General features: G+C 37.5%; 2 protein-coding genes across 6 annotated transcripts; both read right to left on the reverse strand.

Annotated features, from left to right (window-relative positions):
- Nucleotides 1–809: 809 nt before the first annotated feature.
- usp4 (ubiquitin specific peptidase 4 (proto-oncogene)) lies at nt 810–14,226 on the reverse strand. 2 transcript variants are annotated; one of them, XM_016260186.1, is made up of 22 exons: nt 14,040–14,219; nt 12,368–12,495; nt 11,379–11,509; nt 10,972–11,098; nt 10,577–10,722; nt 10,417–10,478; nt 10,025–10,168; nt 9,695–9,812; nt 9,306–9,479; nt 9,044–9,202; nt 8,606–8,830; nt 8,440–8,523; nt 8,214–8,308; nt 7,335–7,517; nt 7,018–7,244; nt 6,660–6,890; nt 6,440–6,510; nt 5,157–5,272; nt 4,883–5,032; nt 3,924–4,027; nt 3,506–3,594; nt 810–2,539 (listed from the first exon to the last, which is right to left on the reverse strand). In XM_016260186.1, exons 1-22 carry the CDS (start codon nt 14,186–14,188, stop codon nt 2,417–2,419), a joined length of 3,036 nt encoding a protein of 1,011 aa, XP_016115672.1. In that variant the 5' UTR covers nt 14,189–14,219; the 3' UTR covers nt 810–2,416. The 2 variants fall into 2 exon arrangements, with proteins under 2 accessions (XP_016115672.1, XP_016115673.1); XM_016260187.1 differs by lacking the exons at nt 810–2,539; nt 3,506–3,594; nt 3,924–4,027; nt 4,883–5,032 and having other exon boundaries at nt 5,191–5,272; nt 6,440–6,562; nt 14,040–14,226.
- Nucleotides 14,227–15,855: 1,629 nt separating this feature from the next.
- On the reverse strand, nt 15,856–18,165 carry emc3 (ER membrane protein complex subunit 3). Of its 4 annotated transcripts, none has more exons than XM_016260183.1 (7): nt 17,958–18,165; nt 16,775–16,965; nt 16,624–16,681; nt 16,452–16,545; nt 16,251–16,355; nt 16,068–16,149; nt 15,856–15,982 (listed from the first exon to the last, which is right to left on the reverse strand). In XM_016260183.1, exons 2-7 carry the CDS (start codon nt 16,927–16,929, stop codon nt 15,895–15,897), a joined length of 582 nt encoding a protein of 193 aa, XP_016115669.1. In that variant the 5' UTR covers nt 16,930–16,965; nt 17,958–18,165; the 3' UTR covers nt 15,856–15,894. The 4 variants fall into 4 exon arrangements, with proteins under 4 accessions (XP_016115669.1, XP_016115670.1, XP_016115671.1 ...); XM_016260184.1 differs by lacking the exon at nt 17,958–18,165 and adding an exon at nt 17,461–17,667; XM_016260185.1 differs by lacking the exon at nt 17,958–18,165 and adding an exon at nt 17,227–17,402.
- Between the last annotated feature and the right edge of the window lie 273 nt (nt 18,166–18,438).

Here is an 18,438-nt window from a genome sequence, read left to right on the forward strand (position 1 = left end):
GGCATTTCCCCTCTCCTTATCTAGATCATCTAACATTCATGTCGTCCAAAGAGAGGTTATATTGCCGTTTCACCCTTGTTCTCATTTCAGACTAAAAGAAATGAGCTTCTATGATCAATGAAAATACAGTTGTTCATGGTTAGTTCATGTTAATTCACAGCGCATTAACTAATGTTAACAAGCACAACCTTTGATTTTAATAATGCAGTAGTAACTGTTGAAATTAACATTAACTAAGATTAATAAATGCTGTAGAAGTATTGTTCATGCTTAGTTCATGTTAACTAAAGTAGTTAACTAATGTTAACTAATGAACCTTATTGTAAAGTGTTACCGGATCATGTGACACTAAAGACCAGATTAATGGCTGCTGAAAAATCAACTTTGAAATCACAAAAATATTACACATATGAATAAATATATTAAAAAAGGAAAACCGTAATTTTAATTGTAATATTTCACAATATTATCGTTTACTCTATCAAGTAAATGCAGGCTTGGCGAGCATTATTTTAAAAAATCTTCATTATTCCAAAATATTTTACTTGTAGTGTTTATAGTTGCATGAAATCATTCAATACACATAAAAATCACATTATAAAAAAAAAACAAATTATGTAAACATTCATACTTCCATTTCTGTTTACAACAGCCAAAACCAATGCCATTTTCCACCATGAAATAATATAAAATAGCAATAACGAAAGATGGGTAGGTTCGTGGAATCTTTTGACTGATCCTGAAGAATATGATAGATTCATAAATCATCTGATGCAAATTGATTTCTTAATGTTATAAAAGAAAAGAAAAAACAAAGCCATTATCTATAACCAGGCTTCCACGTTTTATTATATTTTCAATTCAAATAGGCTTTAATCAAAATCTGGTGTTGCACATGTTGGCATGATAAATAGCAGAACACAAAGCAGCTATGTACTGTGCTCCAGATTATGATTATGTACATATATGCAAGAAAGGTCTATGAAATTACAAAAACGAAGAAAAAAAAAAGTTTAAATAGATGTTTCACTAATGAAGGAGCTGCAGGGGGGGGGGGCAGCTTGAGTCAATGATCAGTTTGGTGTCTTACATTTTATAGCTGGATCCATAAATAACAACAATAGTGGATTTACCAGTCAATGACTGCTAATACCATAGAGGGGTAAACACCAGAATCACCCATCTAGTTTTGCAGATTCAAAAATGGCATGCTGTTTTGCCACACACAAAAAAAGAATATGTTTCTTGTATTATGTTCTTAGCAATATGAAGCACTTGTCTTTCGAGCTTTGATTTGTTGCTAAAGCCATCTGACACACATAATGCCACAACTGATCACATGACAGATGTGCCAATGTAAATCTACAGGTAATGATAAAAGATATTCTTTGTCTATAAGGTTGTTCTTAATTAAAACAACGGCCATTCTTTATGTTCCTCTTTGCCATGTACTTGTACCTGTTCAAGGGTCATAAATTTAGCACCACTTTCGATACTCCTCTGGACTGAAGCCATTCAGAGAGCAGAAAAATCCACCGGAAAAAAACAAACAAATAAAAACAGATTATTACAAAGCACAAACCATATCTGAAAAGAAAAAAAAATGGTTTGGAACGGCGTTGAGCACAACTGTGATTTGCGTTATTCCACATATTTTCATAAGCTTCCATTTTCACAGTTTTTGGGGCATAAAAGGCTGTTAGTGTGAATATATTAGAGAGCAGCCCCCCAAAAAATCAACATGATGATAAAGTGAAATATTTCACTCTCCGGCATGGTATATTTTTAACAAAAAATGTGGCCTGTGATAGGATAAATGAAACATGGAGACAATATTTAATATAAGAGCGCAAGCTTCTCCGAGAGAATCTCTGTGCTTATCACCATAAGCTTAGGTTATTAATCACAGAGTCTATTCTTCACAGGAGGCACATGTTACAAGATGCTGATAGCTAGAGTCCAACATAAGTGGGTAGAGGCATAATTGAAACATTTCAGATGAGCGCAATGTTGCATACATAGTCTATGTCTAGGCATTTCCCCTCTCCTGGTCTAGTTCATCTAACATTCATGTCGTCCAAAGAGAGGTTATATTGCCATTTCACCCTCATTCTCATTTCAGACTAAAAGAAATTAGCTTCTATGATCAGCAGGCATCAAGGTCCAAGAATAAAGTCTTTCATGTCACGCTTCAAACTAAAATTCTCTTTATTTATTATTAATATTCTTTTTTTGGCTCTTGATAAAGACGCATGTGTGAAAGAAAGCAAAAATTAAAATAAAGCTAAAAACAAAGGGCCTGTTTGTGAGCCTTTAATAGTCACTGAAGTAGCCAGGGATGTGCGTTGATGCATTGATGATTTCATCTTTATGTAGTTTTTGTTTCAGTGCCAGTCATTGAAAGACTAAAAGAAACTCAGTTGGTGTCCATGTGGTCATCCAGGGTCTCTGGAGCTCCACCTAGTGATGCGGAGGGGGTGGATTTGGATGGCGTGTCCGCATCTCTGCGTTGGTAAAAGAGCACATAGGCTGCTTTAGTCTGCGGAGAACAACAAAAAAGACAATTCTGAGTCAGTGTACAAACCAGCAATTGCCAATTCCCAATTTCTTTAATGGAAAACAACGGCTCTTTCAGATTCATTAAAGGGATAGTTCACCCAAAAATAAAAAATTGATGTTTATCTGCTTACCCCCAGGGCATCCAAGATGTAGGTGACTTTGTTTCTTCAGTAGAACACAAACGGAGATTTTTAACTCAAACTGTTGCAGTCTTATAATGGAAGTGAATGGAGTGTAAAAAAAACATACATAAACAAAACCAAATTAAACCCTGCGGCTCGTGACGATACATTAATGTGTAAAGACATGAAACGATTGGTCTGTGCAAGAAACAGAACAGTATTTATATAGTTTTTTACCTCTGATGCACTGCAATGTCTGAACTGTCCTGAGCGCGTCCTCGACAGCCGGCGCGTCGTCGTCTTCTTGCTTTACGGCGGATCACAGACTTACACGTGCATTACCACCAGCTATCTCTCAAATGGACCATTGACACTATCTACAATCTCAATTAGGAGTGTCAATGGTCCATTTGAGAGATAGGTGGCGGTAATGCACTTATAAGTCTGCGATCCACCGTAAAATAAATACTGTTCAGTTTCTTGCACAGAGCGATCGTTTCGTGTCTTTACACATTAACGTATCGTCACGAGCCGCAGGGTTTAATTTGGTTTTGTTTGTGTATGTTTTTTTTTACTCTCAAAGCCGTGATTTCCATTCACTTCCATTATAAGACTGACAGACTGCAACGGTTTGAGTTAAAAATCTTCGTTTGTGTTCTACTGAAGAAAAAAAGTCATCTACATCTTGGATGCCCTGGGGGTAAGCAGATAAACATCAAATTTTCATTTTTGGGTGAACTATCCCTTTAACCACTGTGGAACGCTTTTTGAGTCTGGAAATGTTGGCATTTCTTTTAATAAAATGGAATGCTTAGTAGTCTCACCACAATCTGATCCTCAGTTGAAGACGACACACTGCTGTCGTCAAAGTAATACCATTTTCCATCCATCTTGTTCTTGCCGTATGCCGTGTCTGCAAAAGAAAATTAAATGTAATTGTCAACAGCTGAACTTTGGCAATCAAAAACAAACCAAGCTATCATTTCCAAGCAGCAATATAATGACAAAGACATAAATGATCAACTCTGTTATACTTTCTGTAGTAATGCATTAAACGTGAGATAAACCAAGCTAGGTTGCAAAGGTGAACAAGTGAAGGTGATAAAGGGAAAATAAAAGGCTGCTGACACAACCTGTGAGATGACCCAGTTATGTATTAATATGATTGTTATTATATAACTGGACATATGAATAGTAAGGACGTCATCTCATAATGGGAGAGTTGTGCAAATAGAGACTTACAGTGGCCTCCGCCCATTCCTCCATAATGGTTGGAAACAGCAATGAGGTCATAGACATATGGGTCAGCTTTGGGGTCACAAACAAACTCTGACATGATCAAGTCCCTGTGTGAGAAAATGTACATTAATTTCCAAACATGAAGTCACCAGAATTCCAGACGTTTTCTAACAGTGTGTACATTTTCATTTGTAAAGTAAATGTCATAAAAACACTTAAAAACTAATCCCCCACAGTAAGTGTGGCTGATCAAATTGTTTACTTGACATTTTAACCATGTCATTTTTTAATCAAGACATCAGTACATATGTACTAGACTGCAGTTCTGGGTTAGTCAACTCCTTTTACCACAATGAACAATGGATGATTTTGTCTGTCCAAACAAGCATGACTCAGCTTCCTAGAAACTGACACCTAATGCATTGCACCTGACTTTTGTGCACTCTTTGTTCAGTAAGGTAACCCTGACCAAATCCAAATAGGATCAAGGCCAAATGCACATGCCAAACAACATGTCGAGGAAAAAAAAGTCACCCAGAAATGTCGCATTTTTGGTATCTGACGTGTCAATATTCTGCATTCTATAAATGAATGTCACATAACAAATTAATTTGATGGGGAAAAAAATCTGATGTATGAAAACAAATTTGCACCTGAAGTCAGATTATGTAACATCCCCAAATGGGCCTAAGACAATGACAAAGTATTCTGTGTGTAGGGAAACATTTTGACACCATCTAGTGGGAAATTTACACAGGCACTTTACATGAAGAGGACACACAGTGGCGTTTTACTTAAAGGGACAAGTCCCATGTTCTTTGGAGAACTATTAGATGTTTTAAGATATTATGTAATTTAAAATGAACAGCATTAAGAGTTAAAAAGCATTAATTAGTTAAAAAATATTAATAATAAAAATACATACATACATACATAATAGATGTGTCTTGCAACAGAATTACCTAATTGGAAAGTCTACGACTGTGTCGAGCTTGTCTCTCCAGCAGCGGTTGTAAGAGAAGCGCTTCAGATGCACGACCAGAATGCGTGGGAGAGACCATAGGTCAAACTTCTTTGTGGCCTGCTGGTGTTTCTTACACGTGGGGCAGTACCTTCAGAGGAGCACAGCAATCATTAAAACTGCACTAAATGTGGCAATACTTTGGTAAAACACTTGACCTTGGAAGTATGGGCAATAAATGTCACAATCTGTAATGATCTGAGCATCCTCCTCACCAGGGGTCGTGTTCTCCTAGGGTCTCCATTGTAGTAAAGAGCTCAATGCATTCTCGTAAAGCTACTGTAGTCTTCTTCTTCTGAGCATGTAGCATGCTCTCATGTTTGTCATAGGCCTGAGGAGAGACTTCACATTAATGTCTGAGGAGACTTAGCAGGTAGCTAAAAGAAAAGGCTGATTAGTCAGTTTTTGTGAGGATAATAGTAGACATTAGGGGTGTAATGGTACACATATTTGTACCAAAAATTTCAGTACTGCTTGTGCTGAATGCAATTTCAAACACTGAGTTTCCCCCCTAGGATGGGACAACATTGTTTATACTGATATGCTTTGCTCTAGCAAACACATCTGAAAAATAACAGAGTGAGCTGCTGCCAGATAAGTGCACGATCCAAGATCAAGAAACATGCTTTATATTAAGCGCTTGAAACTAAGTCATAAACCTAAGTGGCTTGCCCTACTGTTAGATGTGTGTTTGATGAATTTAAGATCCATTTTCCTCCGAGCACAACCGACATCTTACGGTTGTATACTTACCTGTAACTGTTACAAATTCACAAGTATTATCCTGATAACAAGCGCGTCTATTTTTAACTTCACAGACTTCAACGAACGAGTGCACATGTGTCAAATAGAGTGGATTAGAATTGGAACACAGTAATTCTAAATAATTTTTTTTTTTTACATATTTGCATCCAGAAGTGTAAGCACTGCAAATCTCTTACCCCACTTACAAGAGCACCATAAACTGCAGTGCATGTTGAAAGACATTTTTTAATTCAAAAGACAGACGGTTTGTTCAGTAATCCACTGTTTTATAAAAAAGAAAAAGAAAAAAAATTCCCCCCTGCTGTACCAAAAATACGCCGCACCGTGACTTCAAAACACATAAACCATTATTTTTGTGTACCGTTACACCCCTAATAGACATCTTGACCATTGTGTCACATCTTGCTGGACCCTAATTACACATGGCTTCCTTAACATCCACTAATCTACTAGTCACTTAAACATCCAACTAGATTATTTTAAAAATATGTACAATATCGTTCATAAGTTTAAAGTAAGATTTATTTTTTTAATGTTTGAACAATTGAGTAATGGCTGCAGATAATTCAGCTTTGCATCACAGTAATAAATTACATTTGAAAATATACTAAAATAGATCAGTTATTTAATAATATTGCACAACACTACTGCTATTACTGTATTTTTTATCAAATTAATGCAACTTTTTAACAGTAGTGTAATTTTGCACAATTAGTGGAATAGAGAGCATTACCTCAGCCTCCTGGTCATCGTAGCACAATTTCTTTGTGTCTGAGTCCCAATCCATGGCTACTGTAGAGTGAGCTGTAGAAAGGAATATCTATCAGTTTTGATTTATGGGCAAGAGCAAGCGATCCTAAAGAGTTCGAGTCAGACAAAAATGGTCACGGTTAATAATCCACCCAATTCATTTGATTAATTTTTAGCACCAAATGTAAAAAGGTAATAGTTACTTGTGAGCTTTAGGAGATTGCCATCAAATGGGACAGAACTAATGTTGGCTGTGCCGTAGGAGTTGACCATGCTGAAAGAAAAGAGTTTTGGCCGAGAAGTAAAAGATTTTCCACCACTGCTATTGGGCCCATTCTCTGGTTCTGGTTCTGATTCCTCCTCTCCATCTACAGTGTCTGAATGGCTGTTCTCTGGTTCTGGACTCTCCTGGTGATCCATGGCTTCCTCATCACCTGAAATAAACACATATAACAAGATCAGATCTGTATCTGATGAATGTGAAAACCTAAATGGATGACAGTATGAATGCAGCATTTGGGAGCTTTTACGACATTTGCTCCCAAACGCTGAGTGTCCTACCATCACAAATTCCATTGGGGCCGTTGCAGGTTCCAGAGTGGTTGCTGTTGTTGGATCCAGCACTGCAGGAAGCTCCATCTGAAACTGGGCTGCTGCAGTCACTCAGGCCAGTGATATGACTGGAAACTGAAGCTAGGCATTCTGGTGATTGGCTGCTGCTAGAGGAAGTGGCCGAGGCAGATGCTCTACTGTCAGTAATGGTACCCTGTGAACGTTTAACATAGCGCCTAAAACAAAAGATAAATAAAAGTTCAACCAAGATTGCAGTGGCAGAACTGGTGTAAAATTGAGATAGACCACCAAAGCACAACACCAACCCGATCCTCTCCAGCACGTGCTCATAGAGGGTATCCACGGTAAGGTTGTGGCGTGGGACAGTTATGAGGAGAGGCTGGCCGAAGAGCATTGTGCCCGAAGAGCCTCCGCTGTGCTTAGCATGCCTCTCTCTGAAGTACACTGGCAGGTTCATCTTCTCACTATCTTCCTCTAACACCTCATAACTGAACCACAAAGACACAATCAGAAAAAGGCCACTCACTTAAACGCACTTAGCTGAACAGCAAAACTTTTTCAACATATTTTTCTCTTTTTCAGTCACTTTTTCTCAACAATTCAAACATATGTTACAGTTCAGAAGTTTGCAGTCAGTCATTTTTTTTTTTGAAAGAAATTAATATTTTCAAGGAGGCATAAAATAAATAAATAAAAATGACAGTAAAGACATTTACAATGTTACAAAAGACTGATATTTCAAATAAATGCTGTTCTTTCTTTCGATATTTCAAATAATTTTTTTAATGGACTTTCTTTTCAAAGAATCCTGAAAAAAAAAATGTATTGTGGTTTCCACTAAAATATTAAGCAGCACAACTGCTTTCAACATTGATGTTAATAAGAAATTAAGCATCAAATCAGCATATTACAATGATTTCTGAAGGATCATGTGACACTTAAGACTGGTGTAATAGCCACAGAAAATTCAAGGAATAAACCACATTTAAAATATACTAAAATAGAAAACAGCTATTTGAAATTTTAATAGTATTTCAACAATATTACTTTATTTTAGATCAAATAAAAATGGCACCTTGGTAAGCATAAGAACCTTCTTTAAATAATAAAAAAATAATAATAATAAAAATAATGAACCTAAACTTTTGAACAGTAATGCAAGTAGAATTTAAAAAATGACTTACACAAAAATGTCATCCTTCTCCAAGATGTGATTGAGACCGTCATCCCGTTTGTAGATTTTGTGGAATCTGTGATTGTAAACATCTGCCACAACCATCTATAACAGTATGGGGGTGGGTAAATGACGACTTTTTTTTTGTTGTTGTTGAAGGAATAATTTTTTAAGCAACATAAATAATGAAAAAACGATTGTTAGGTGTGAGTGAGGGGAAACCATTAAAGTCTTACATTCTCTGAAGGAACTCCTGATAGCTTGGCCAAAGCGCTGCACAGGTCTGCCACTACACCCATTTTGGGAACTACTACACGATACTGGAAGATAACAAATGGATCTTTTAGCCCACCTCCTGAACTAAACCATGCGTCTGAGTGTTTTCAGGAAAATAGTTCTTACTTGCATGGGTTTAAACTGCGGGTCAGTGCGGACCAGGAACACCTCCATAGTGCGATCCTTTTTCATGGGCAGGGGCAGTGTGAGGTAGCAGAAGGGGTCAAAGGTAACGGAAACTTTGGAGCATTCTGGGCAAACCAGCGTAGATTTGAACAAGCCATGGAAGATGTCCACGATTACAGAATCGTTCCGCAACCGGTGATTCGCCCATGCTTCCTTGGCTACAATCTACAGACAAATGAGATACCCACAATTCAAACAACATTCTTCAGTTTAAAAAGTAAGGGCCAAATGCTTATGTTATAGTGGTCAGAATAGTGCTTATTCACAGGTACAAAAGAAATAATAGCTTTTGTCTGATGGTTTATCGTTTTCACTACGTCTGTATTTTGTTTCCAACTAAAATGCACGCCACATTGTGATTTATACATGAATGTTTACCTCATCAGGCCGTCCCTCAGCATCTCTCAGGGCCAGATAAGGCTTCTTCTTAACACGGTTAAGGTCCTCATGTAGGCCGTCCAGCAAAAAGGCCAACAGCTCCTGAGAGTCTTGTTGCTGGTACCCTGAGAACTGCGGGGCAAACCGGCCCACCTGGGTCTGACCAGAGAGAGGAGATACGGTTCAACATTCAAGTCGGTCTTAAAAATGGCCAGTGAGTTCCATAGTAACTTTAGCCTCTGTAGGCTAAAGATTCACTCACTTTAAAAGTGCGTGGAGCCACATAACTGCTCCGACTAAGCCACATCTGTTTGACCAGATCCGCGTAGGCCTCTGCAATCTCCCCTCGCATCCCTAATGGATTTTCCCGGTTGATCTCAGCTTCGTACCGGTCTTCCAAGAAATATTCCGTTAGAGGGGGTGTGTTGCTCAGGCACTGAAATAAAGAGTCAATCAGAATGAGAAGGAAATGAGGGTTTGGCTGCTAGATGTAAAAAATTCAGGGTTTGGTTGCTAGATGTCATAACTACACAGTCTGGGCTTACAAAGCATCTTTCTTCCATTGACACCCATCAGCATACCCATATGCCCATTAGCAAATAGGGCAGATTTCAAAACATACTGTTTAAATGAACATTCCCTTTTGCATACCTGGAGAGCAGAGTTCATGAAGCAGGTGTTGCCCAGGTTGCTCAGACCACAGAGGCCTTCCTGAGCAGAAGATTCTCTGTAACTGTAAGAGGAGCTGTAGGAGTTGTAACTTCCCAGTCTGCAAAATGTATGGTGGGTTAGCAAAGACATTCACCATTAGTTAACACCACAAGTTAGACCATCACAAATGGTCAACCCAATGCTGAATACAAGAAACCTGACCTTGAACTGAAACCTTGTTTCAGTTCCTCATTTAAACTCTCCCAGTAAGGAACTAAATTAGTGTATCTGTGGAGTAATTTAGGACTGTTTTATGTGATGTAATCTGACCTGTTACCAGAAGTACTGTTGTTCAGCATGTAGCCAGAGTTGCTATTGCTATCCCCGTTTGTTATTGTGGAGGATATGGTGGCAGATGAGTTAGAAGAGAGTTTTGGGGAGGTTGTATAATTCCGAGAGGTGGAAGTACTGGACCTAGGCATAAATCAAAGAATAGGTTAGGGTAAATCCAAGCCGTGTTATAATAACAAGAGTTAATGGCAATCAAAGTAACCAATTTAAAAGAAAGCTCCCAATAATTAAAAAATGGTAGAAAAAAAAGCATTAAAAAAACTTCAGGTACCTCCAGTTCTGAACCTTTAAGTGATTTCTTTTAAGCATTAAGCTACAACGTTAATAATAGTTGCTTAAATGTGAAAATGACCTAAATTGCATGTACATACTTGGAATGGCAGGTCTGTCTGGGCCATGTGCCATCCTCATTCTTCTTCTCAATAACAAGAACCTGAGGAGTGAGATGAGATTGATGATGTGAACTCATAAAATGTCAGTCAGAGTCTCAAACCAACCACAACTGGAATGGAATGCACCACAGTGGTTTACCTGGCCCTGAAAAAGCCCTGCGTCCTGTACAGTGCTGTCAAGCTTGTTAAGTTGTTCGTAAGTGTTACTCATATATTTATTCCAAAGTCGAGTTTCCTTTTCAGATGGGATATCGAATAAAGACCTCATTTCCTTTTCAATAGTATCTAGAAGTGGAAAAATGGATATGAAATGATTGTTCACAAGGGCTGCATCATTTTTATTAGATCAATTTTGAGTTCAAACACATGCACAGCTGCTGATAATAGCTGTAAACAAATAAAATTAATGATGAATGAACAGTTCTCAATAGCTAGTACCAGTGCCTTGTAGTGATGGTAATGGATATAATCAGTGATGCAATACTACCGATGAGAGAAATTTATATTTTCTTGGAAGGTTTGTAAGTCTCGTACCTATAGTGTCAGCTTTGCTGAAATGGCGGGTAACAACTTTGTCCGTGTTGTCATTATCGCACAGGTTCAACTCAAGCAAATACACTTCCACTTTACAGTGCTTCACAAACATTCCATGTTCAACAACCTGGAAAACAAGTTAAAAAAAAAACACTAATTAACACAAAGCAAAACGAAACTAGAGGCTTTTAAAGCATTTAAATTAAACTTTAACCATTTAACTGTGTAAGAGTTTCAATGCAATTAAAACATGACAGTAGTATCACCCAATAACCCTGCCTGTAATCACTCAAGTATATCAGACATGGGTAAATACAGGTATCTCAGAAAAAATGGAAAACCAAGAGATTACCACAATATGAAAAACTACAAAGAAATATACAATACACAAAGAAAGAATGTAGAACCTTTCTGATGATGGGTTTCTGACCCTCCAGACAGCCATACCAGCTGACCAGCTTGTTCCAGGCCTCTGTAGGAACTAAAACATAGTCTAACTCATCTATGAGATGCTCTTTCAATGTCTGGGACTTGTGATCTACGATACAGAGAGAAAAGGGGGAAATCATTAGAAAAACACATTAGAGCCCTTTAACACTACACTGTATGATGCAAAAGAAATAGCCATGCTTGGCACAGATTTTGAGTGGTGCACAACAAATTAATACATTTTTTTCCTTAAACAAACATTTGGTCATCATTTATTCACCTTCAAGTTGTTTCAAGTTTTTTGACTTTCTTCCATAAAACACAAAGGAGAGATACTGAAGAATGTACTTGTTGCTTTTTTCTGTCATTACAAAAATGGGTAATGGAGATTTCAAGCTTCAAAAAGGATGCAAAGCAACATAACAAAAAATGCCATACAACTATATTCCAAGTCTTCTGAAATCACATGATAGCTTTGGGTGAGAAAAATCAATACAAGTAGTTACGCAATGATAATCTTCTCCTCCAATCATCTGTTAACTCAAATTATTTCATTATTAATTAACTCAAACAAATCATTTAGGAAAAGACCTGATTCATACGGTTTATTGTGTATGGTTTAAAATCTCCATTTGAGCTCCACTGAAGAAATGAAGTTGGGTTTGGGACGACATGAGGGTGAATTAATTAAAGAACTTAAATTTTCGGACGAACTATCCTTTTAAGACTGAAATATCAAAACATAAGTACACGGTAAGCTCCTAAAAAATTTATTTAGCCTTTGAATCAGGTATTCACATACATAACTGCATAAGAATTCCTATTCTTAAAAGCTCTGATAAAAATGTGTCTAGTATTATAACAAAAATAATTTTAATGCTGGCAAAAAAAAAAAAAAAAACATCACAACACTTATCTATGAGAATGTGAACAAAGATAAGCACAACACTCACTCAACATTCATTACCTGAAAAGAGTCCAGAGTTGTCAATAGGTCCCGGGAACAGATTGTGCTCTCCAACATTGTACAAATCCCAGCTGTCAAAGCCCACATATTTCTTCCACTGTTTGAACCACCGGCTGTCAATCAAATACCTAAACAAGTGGAACAATAGCTGGAGATCAATGAAAAGTCAGTGGAAAAGGACAATTAATGTGTTTCTCTCCTAAAATATTAGAGCTAAACTGATGGGGCACAGCAAATATATTTTGTGTTACACATCTACAAATATAGAACAGTCAATAAGGACTTGTTCCACTACATAAGCTTGTTAACACTTGATTCCACTCTGCCAAGGGACAGACATTATACTTGATAAGAAAGAAAAGTCTTAATTAAAATGGGTAAGACAAAATTGACAATTCTATTATTGAATTCTCTATTATTGAATTGAAAAGGAGAATTCTCTTTTTGATGTGGAACACAAAAAGAGATGTTCACTTTCATTTTAGGGAAAAATGAATTGAAAGTGAAAGGTAACTTTCTGCCTAACATCATTTAAATTCGACAAAAAGGCTGAGCATTAGAAAGAAAAAAATTAATAAAATAAAAATCAGTTTATTTCAAAATATTAAATTGTAATTAACGTATGTAGCAACATTAAGCTCTTTAAAAAACAGTGACCTTAATTAAATAACAACACAAGATACCTGTTTGAGTAAATTAAATAATTGTAGTACAAGTCGACACAATGAAAGTACTTCTAATCCTACTGAAACCTAAAAACCTTCCTTTCAATTGAGTCACTAGTCTCTTTACTTATTATAACTCGTCAGTCTGCTTTCAAAATACAAGTGCACTGGCTATCCAAACACTTACATGTACTAACAGGTTTAAAATCTGAATGATGTGTATATATATTGGGGTTTTCATCTCCATTAACTTAAGATGCATTTCTGTGTATTTACTATCTGTTCCATAAACAACTTCTATTGCCAAACAACATTGTGAGTGACTGGGTGTTATCCAGTAGCCATGACAAAGCACTGCCTCACTGTAATACTGATTTTAGGTAGCTTAGTCTTCGTCACAACTTCACAGGGAGGAGTTTGGCCGTTATTTTAGTCCAGTTTGACAGTTCTAGTTTGACAGAAGGTCGTCGTCTAACAGAAATGAACACTTAACCCGTCAATGAAACGCAAACTAGCCTGGCTAACTAGCATCGGCTAATGAAGTGCCTTACATGCCTGACGCTAACGTTACTTTGTCATGTAGCTTATCAGAGAACTGATAAGCGACAATGAGGTGGCTGAGTTTATTTACCAACCTTTTCGCTACTAACGTGTCTGAATACGTCTTATTTTTCCATTAATTGGACATTTAAGCTGAAGAACTGGGGAGATATGCGAAGCTATGGCTGGTTAACCTGTGCTAAGTTAAATAGCTACAAGACAGCTTCCTCGTTTTCTAACCGATATAAATAGTGTTGAATCCTTATTACAGTAAATCGCACGCGTGGCCTGTACACCAACTCGATGATAATAATAGCAGCCTTCTAGTTTATGGGTGTTAGCGGAGCAGGTGGCTGTCCACAGCCCGGCTAGTGAAGAGATTTCCGGCAGCCGGTGTCTCCGTCTGTAGGCCTGAGCCGATGCCGACAAGCTTGCTTCGACTTCGGCTTCACATAAAAACCTCTTACCACTCATCTCCCTTTCGAAGTGGCGTCTTCAGCAGTGTGCCGATGCTCTGCTTTTGACTTTCGGTGGACGGTACTGGTGTCTGTGCGATCACCGGCTTCTCGTCAGGGTCCGAAGCGTTACCCGACTCGGGTCCGCCTCCCTCCGCCATCGTGCAGCGAGTGAACCCGCAGCGACCGCGAGCGCGCTGAAGTATACAGGAGACGCGCAGCGCTAGAGGGAGCGCGCAAACTTAGCTGCCGAAATCAACTAGGAGCAGTGTTGGGGGTAACGCATTACAAGTAACGCGAGTTACGTAATCAGATTACTTTTCCAAGTAACTAGTAAAGTAACGCATTACTTTTTTTATTTACAAGAAAATATCGAAGTTACTTTTTCAAAAAAGTAACGCGAGTTATTTGTTTTCCCATTTATTGACTGACAGCTCTGTGTATTAATTCATCCCACTCACTAGGAGCTACATCCTTCATGAACAATTAGGGCTCTGGGAAGATGAGCATTTTGGTGTCTGCATCCCTGACAGCTTAAAGTATTGCTGTCAGCCGCTACAATAAATCTTTGACTGATAGGACCTCTTGCCATATTGTCCCCTGAAATTGCTTTTCTATTGCATTGCGCTTTGAATAGCGTATTTGGTTTGATTTATACCCATACAAAACGGATGTCCGATCCATCATTCTGAGTCAAATTTCAATGGATCAGTTGAACTGGGTCACAAACTCATATGAAGGATTCATTTACAAATCGAATTGAGTTGGTTGAGTTTGAACCGACAATGGCCTCTTTAGGATATGTCAGATTTGTGAACCATGTAACTTACTATGGTTGGATTGCATAAAATGCTAAGACTAGTCTTAAAGGTTAGTCATCTAAAAAAATGTCCTGTAAGTTTAGTCAACTTCTTGCGGTCACTTACATAAAAACAGTGTAATTTGAATAATAAAAAAAAACGGATTACTACTTGGTTAACTGCTAGTTACGATGTTCATACAACCGGCCACCTGAAAAACGTTTGTGAGTCCTGAATTGGTTTTAATAAATTGCATTTGATTAAAATTTCCTAATAAGAGAAATGTAAATAAATGTAATTATTGTTTAATGTAAATGCAAATTATATTTAGGTCATTAATAACTGTAGAAAAAAAGTGGTAGAAAAAGTTATTAAATAGTTGATAAAAGATACAGAACAGAGAATAGTGCATCACTTTTTAGAAAATCAGGCTGTATTAATGTACACATCCAATAAATGTAGTGAGAAACATTTATTTAAACCAAAAATTGCATTTAATAAAACTCAAATAAATATATTAAACATGCCAATAAATGTTAATATCTAATGAGGAAAATCTACTGAAATACTGAACACTGACATTTTTTTCGCTACATACTCAGTGCATGGTGTACTGGCACCATAAGAAAGCCTCTAAAACGACAGTAAATTAAGGAACATACTATTTAGGTAACTGAACCTAAGTTATGGTCTGATCCACTTTTTAAAATGCCGGATTACTACTTGGTTAACTGCTAGTTACGATGTTCATACAACCGGCCACCTGAAAAACGTTTGTGAGTCCTGAATTGGTTTTAATAAATTGCATTTGATTAAAATTTCCTAATAAGAGAAATGTAAATAAATGTAATTGTTTAATGTAAATGCAAATTATATTTAGGTCATTAATAACTGTAGAAAAAAAGTGGTAGAAAAAGTTATTAAATAGTTGATAAAATAGATACAGAACAGAGAATAGTGCATCACTTTTTAGAAAATCAGGCTGTATTAATGTACACATCCAATAAACAGCATCAGCGCTGGAGTAGGTCAAAATTATGGTGTATTGAAATGGAACATCAATAAAGTTATTTACCATTGTCTTGTCCAAGAATCAGAGAATACATGCTCCTGAGACCAAAGACATTCAGGAAATACCAAGATGCTGAACTCACCCTGTGGATGTATACAGCACGAGACTGTTTAAAGACACAGCTTTGAATGAAATAAGAACAACACTCAAGGGTTTGAGAGCACTAACCAGGAGGCATCTAGAGAGAGCAACTCAATTCCCTGCTGCAGCATCGGCTTGAAGCGGAGTGTGAGGGGAAACGGTACCTTTGCTTGAGAGAACAGATTTATAAATGCGTTAAGACGAGCTCTGTGAGAATAGACTACAGGAAGCCATACTCTCATATTTGATTGTGAAAACTGTATCTCTTACTTGTGACAAACCCAGAGAAGGTCCAGTTGATCCAACCACCAATAAGGATCATAGGCAAGACGTTTGTCACATTGCCTTTCATCATGTCCGTCAACATGCTGGGATCTAATTGAGCAAATTACATCATGGCATTAACCTTTTCACTCAATCCTGATTGCCATTTTATGACATATGCATAAAAGTATTTCCACCAATACTCACCAGTCATTGGAGATGGTGGGACCACCTTTCTTTTGGTCTTCTTGAAAAAGCCATCTTCTTGATTATTAAAGTAGAATTTTCTCATCAAGAAAGACTTTTAGCAAGAGATAACATTTCAGTACTCCAGTAAAGTCTCAAGCAAAAGACACAAAAAAAGATAAGAGGGGCTCACTTGTTTGGGGATGTATTTTCCATTTTCCCGTAAAACTCTGCTCCTGATAAGAACCTGGCTGTGTAGAGAACATGATCTTTAGTGTTTTGTAACATTTTGTGAGCTGCAAAACACATGTGGATGGATAATGAAACAGTCCAATGAAAGTTACCTGTCTGAAACTTGCTCTAACGTGAGCTTCTTGTCACTTTGTAACAGAATTGAAACATAATGGCGGATCACTCCAACCAGAAAAGTAATAAACACGATAGGCAGCACAACCCAAAGACGAATATTGGAGTCCAGGAGGAGCTCAGGCTCAGCCATGCTTTAGTGAAGGGATGTTGATGGGATATGCCAACCCTGAAACAGACAAACTATGAGATCTAGTAATCTCTTGGATTTCATTTAACCGAATGCCCAAAGTTATATTTAAAATAAGCTGATCACCGTGAACCATTGTGGATTAATGATTAGTACATGTATATAAAAAGACAGCACTCATATTTTCATAAGCTAGTACTCGATTCCCTTAATTAAGTCTGCTCGGACCTTCATAAGACTGCCGAACGTTACATTTAGAGATTTCCAATTTATTTGTTCATATTCAAGTCAAACTCATACATGTGTATGTCGTCTCTATCGGTTACAGAACACAGAAAAAGAAAAGCAGGTGCTTCAGATTTCAGTGTAAATCCTCCCACTATAACGTCGCATCAGGGTTAGCTTGTTGCTAACAACCTTCTTTCATGGTGAGGCGTCTTTTTTAGCATATACACACCGACACCGGGCATGTGCTAAATTTTCGACGCTACATGTTGCGACAACTGAGACTTTATCATAATGCAGTTATTGTACCTACTCTCGTATTCAAATTGTGGTTTATCTCTTCGAAGCCCGATAACGACTCAAACCAGGAATCGCCAGCATCGAGCCGCTGCTGTTAAGATGTGAACGCACTACTAAGCAGCCGCAGCGAAGTTTTTCAAAATAAAGGTTATTTCTGGAACATTTTCATAATTAAAGTTCGAATATCAAATTGACTAAATCAAAGTGTCAGTAAAATCTAATTATAATTAGAAACGAATGTATATATTTATTTAATTTTGTCTGTTATATCACTTCACTGTCGGCCGGTATTGTGGGGTTATGCTTTGCGTTCATTTGACTGGAGATTTCAGTGTAAATCCTCCCACTATAACGTCGCATCAGGGTTAGCTTGTTGCTAACAACCTTCTTTCATGGTGAGGCGTCTTTTTTTAGCATATACACACCGACACCGGGCATGTGCTAAATTTTCGACGCTACATGTTGCGTCAACTGAGACTTTATCATAATGCAGTTATTGTACCTACTCTCGTATTCAAATTGTGGTTTATCTCTTCGAAGCCCGATAACGACTCAAACCAGGAATCGCCAGCATCGAGCCGCTGCTGTTAAGATGTGAACGCACTACTAAGCAGCCGCAGCGAAGTTTTTCAAAATAAAGGTTATTTCTGGAACATTTTCATAATTAAAGTTCGAATATCAAATTGACTAAATCAAAGTGTCAGTAAAATCTAATTATAATTAGAAACGAATGTATATATTTATTTAATTCTGTCTGTTATATCACTTCACTGTCGGCCGGTGTTGTGGGGTTATGCTTTGCGTTCATTTGACTGGAAACACCAGAAACCGGAAATGTAAAGCAGGTATGAGACGGACGAAACTTCCGCCTCCTGAGTGGTTTTTTGACACTTCATCTGAACGGATAGTACAGTGCAGGGATCCTCAAATCTGGCCCACGAGATCCACTTTCCTGCATTGTCTGTTATATCACTTCACTGTCGGCCG

This window comes from Sinocyclocheilus grahami, unplaced genomic scaffold, assembly GCF_001515645.1.
Source record: "Sinocyclocheilus grahami isolate Dianchi unplaced genomic scaffold, SAMN03320097.WGS_v1.1 scaffold2020.1, whole genome shotgun sequence".
Taxonomy (NCBI): domain Eukaryota; kingdom Metazoa; phylum Chordata; class Actinopteri; order Cypriniformes; family Cyprinidae; genus Sinocyclocheilus; species Sinocyclocheilus grahami.

Excerpts from the sequence above, each read along its gene's own strand:
- usp4 (XM_016260186.1), bottom strand. The coding sequence starts at position 14,188 with ATGGCGGAGGGAGGCGGACCCGAGTCGGGTAACGCTTCGGACCCTGAC. Across the intron at positions 10,723-10,971 it reads CAGCAAAGCTGACACTATAG|ATACTATTGAAAAGGAAATG; the intron begins GTACGAGACTTA and ends TTCCACTTCTAG. Across the intron at positions 4,028-4,882 it reads GTCGTAGACTTTCCAATTAG|GGACTTGATCATGTCAGAGT; the intron begins GTAATTCTGTTG and ends TTTCTCACACAG.
- emc3 (XM_016260183.1), bottom strand. The coding sequence starts at position 16,929 with ATGGCTGAGCCTGAGCTCCTCCTGGACTCCAATATTCGTCTTTGGGTT. Across the intron at positions 16,682-16,774 it reads TTAGAGCAAGTTTCAGACAG|CCAGGTTCTTATCAGGAGCA; the intron begins GTAACTTTCATT and ends TTCTCTACACAG. Across the intron at positions 15,983-16,067 it reads CTCTCTCTAGATGCCTCCTG|GGTGAGTTCAGCATCTTGGT; the intron begins GTTAGTGCTCTC and ends ATACATCCACAG.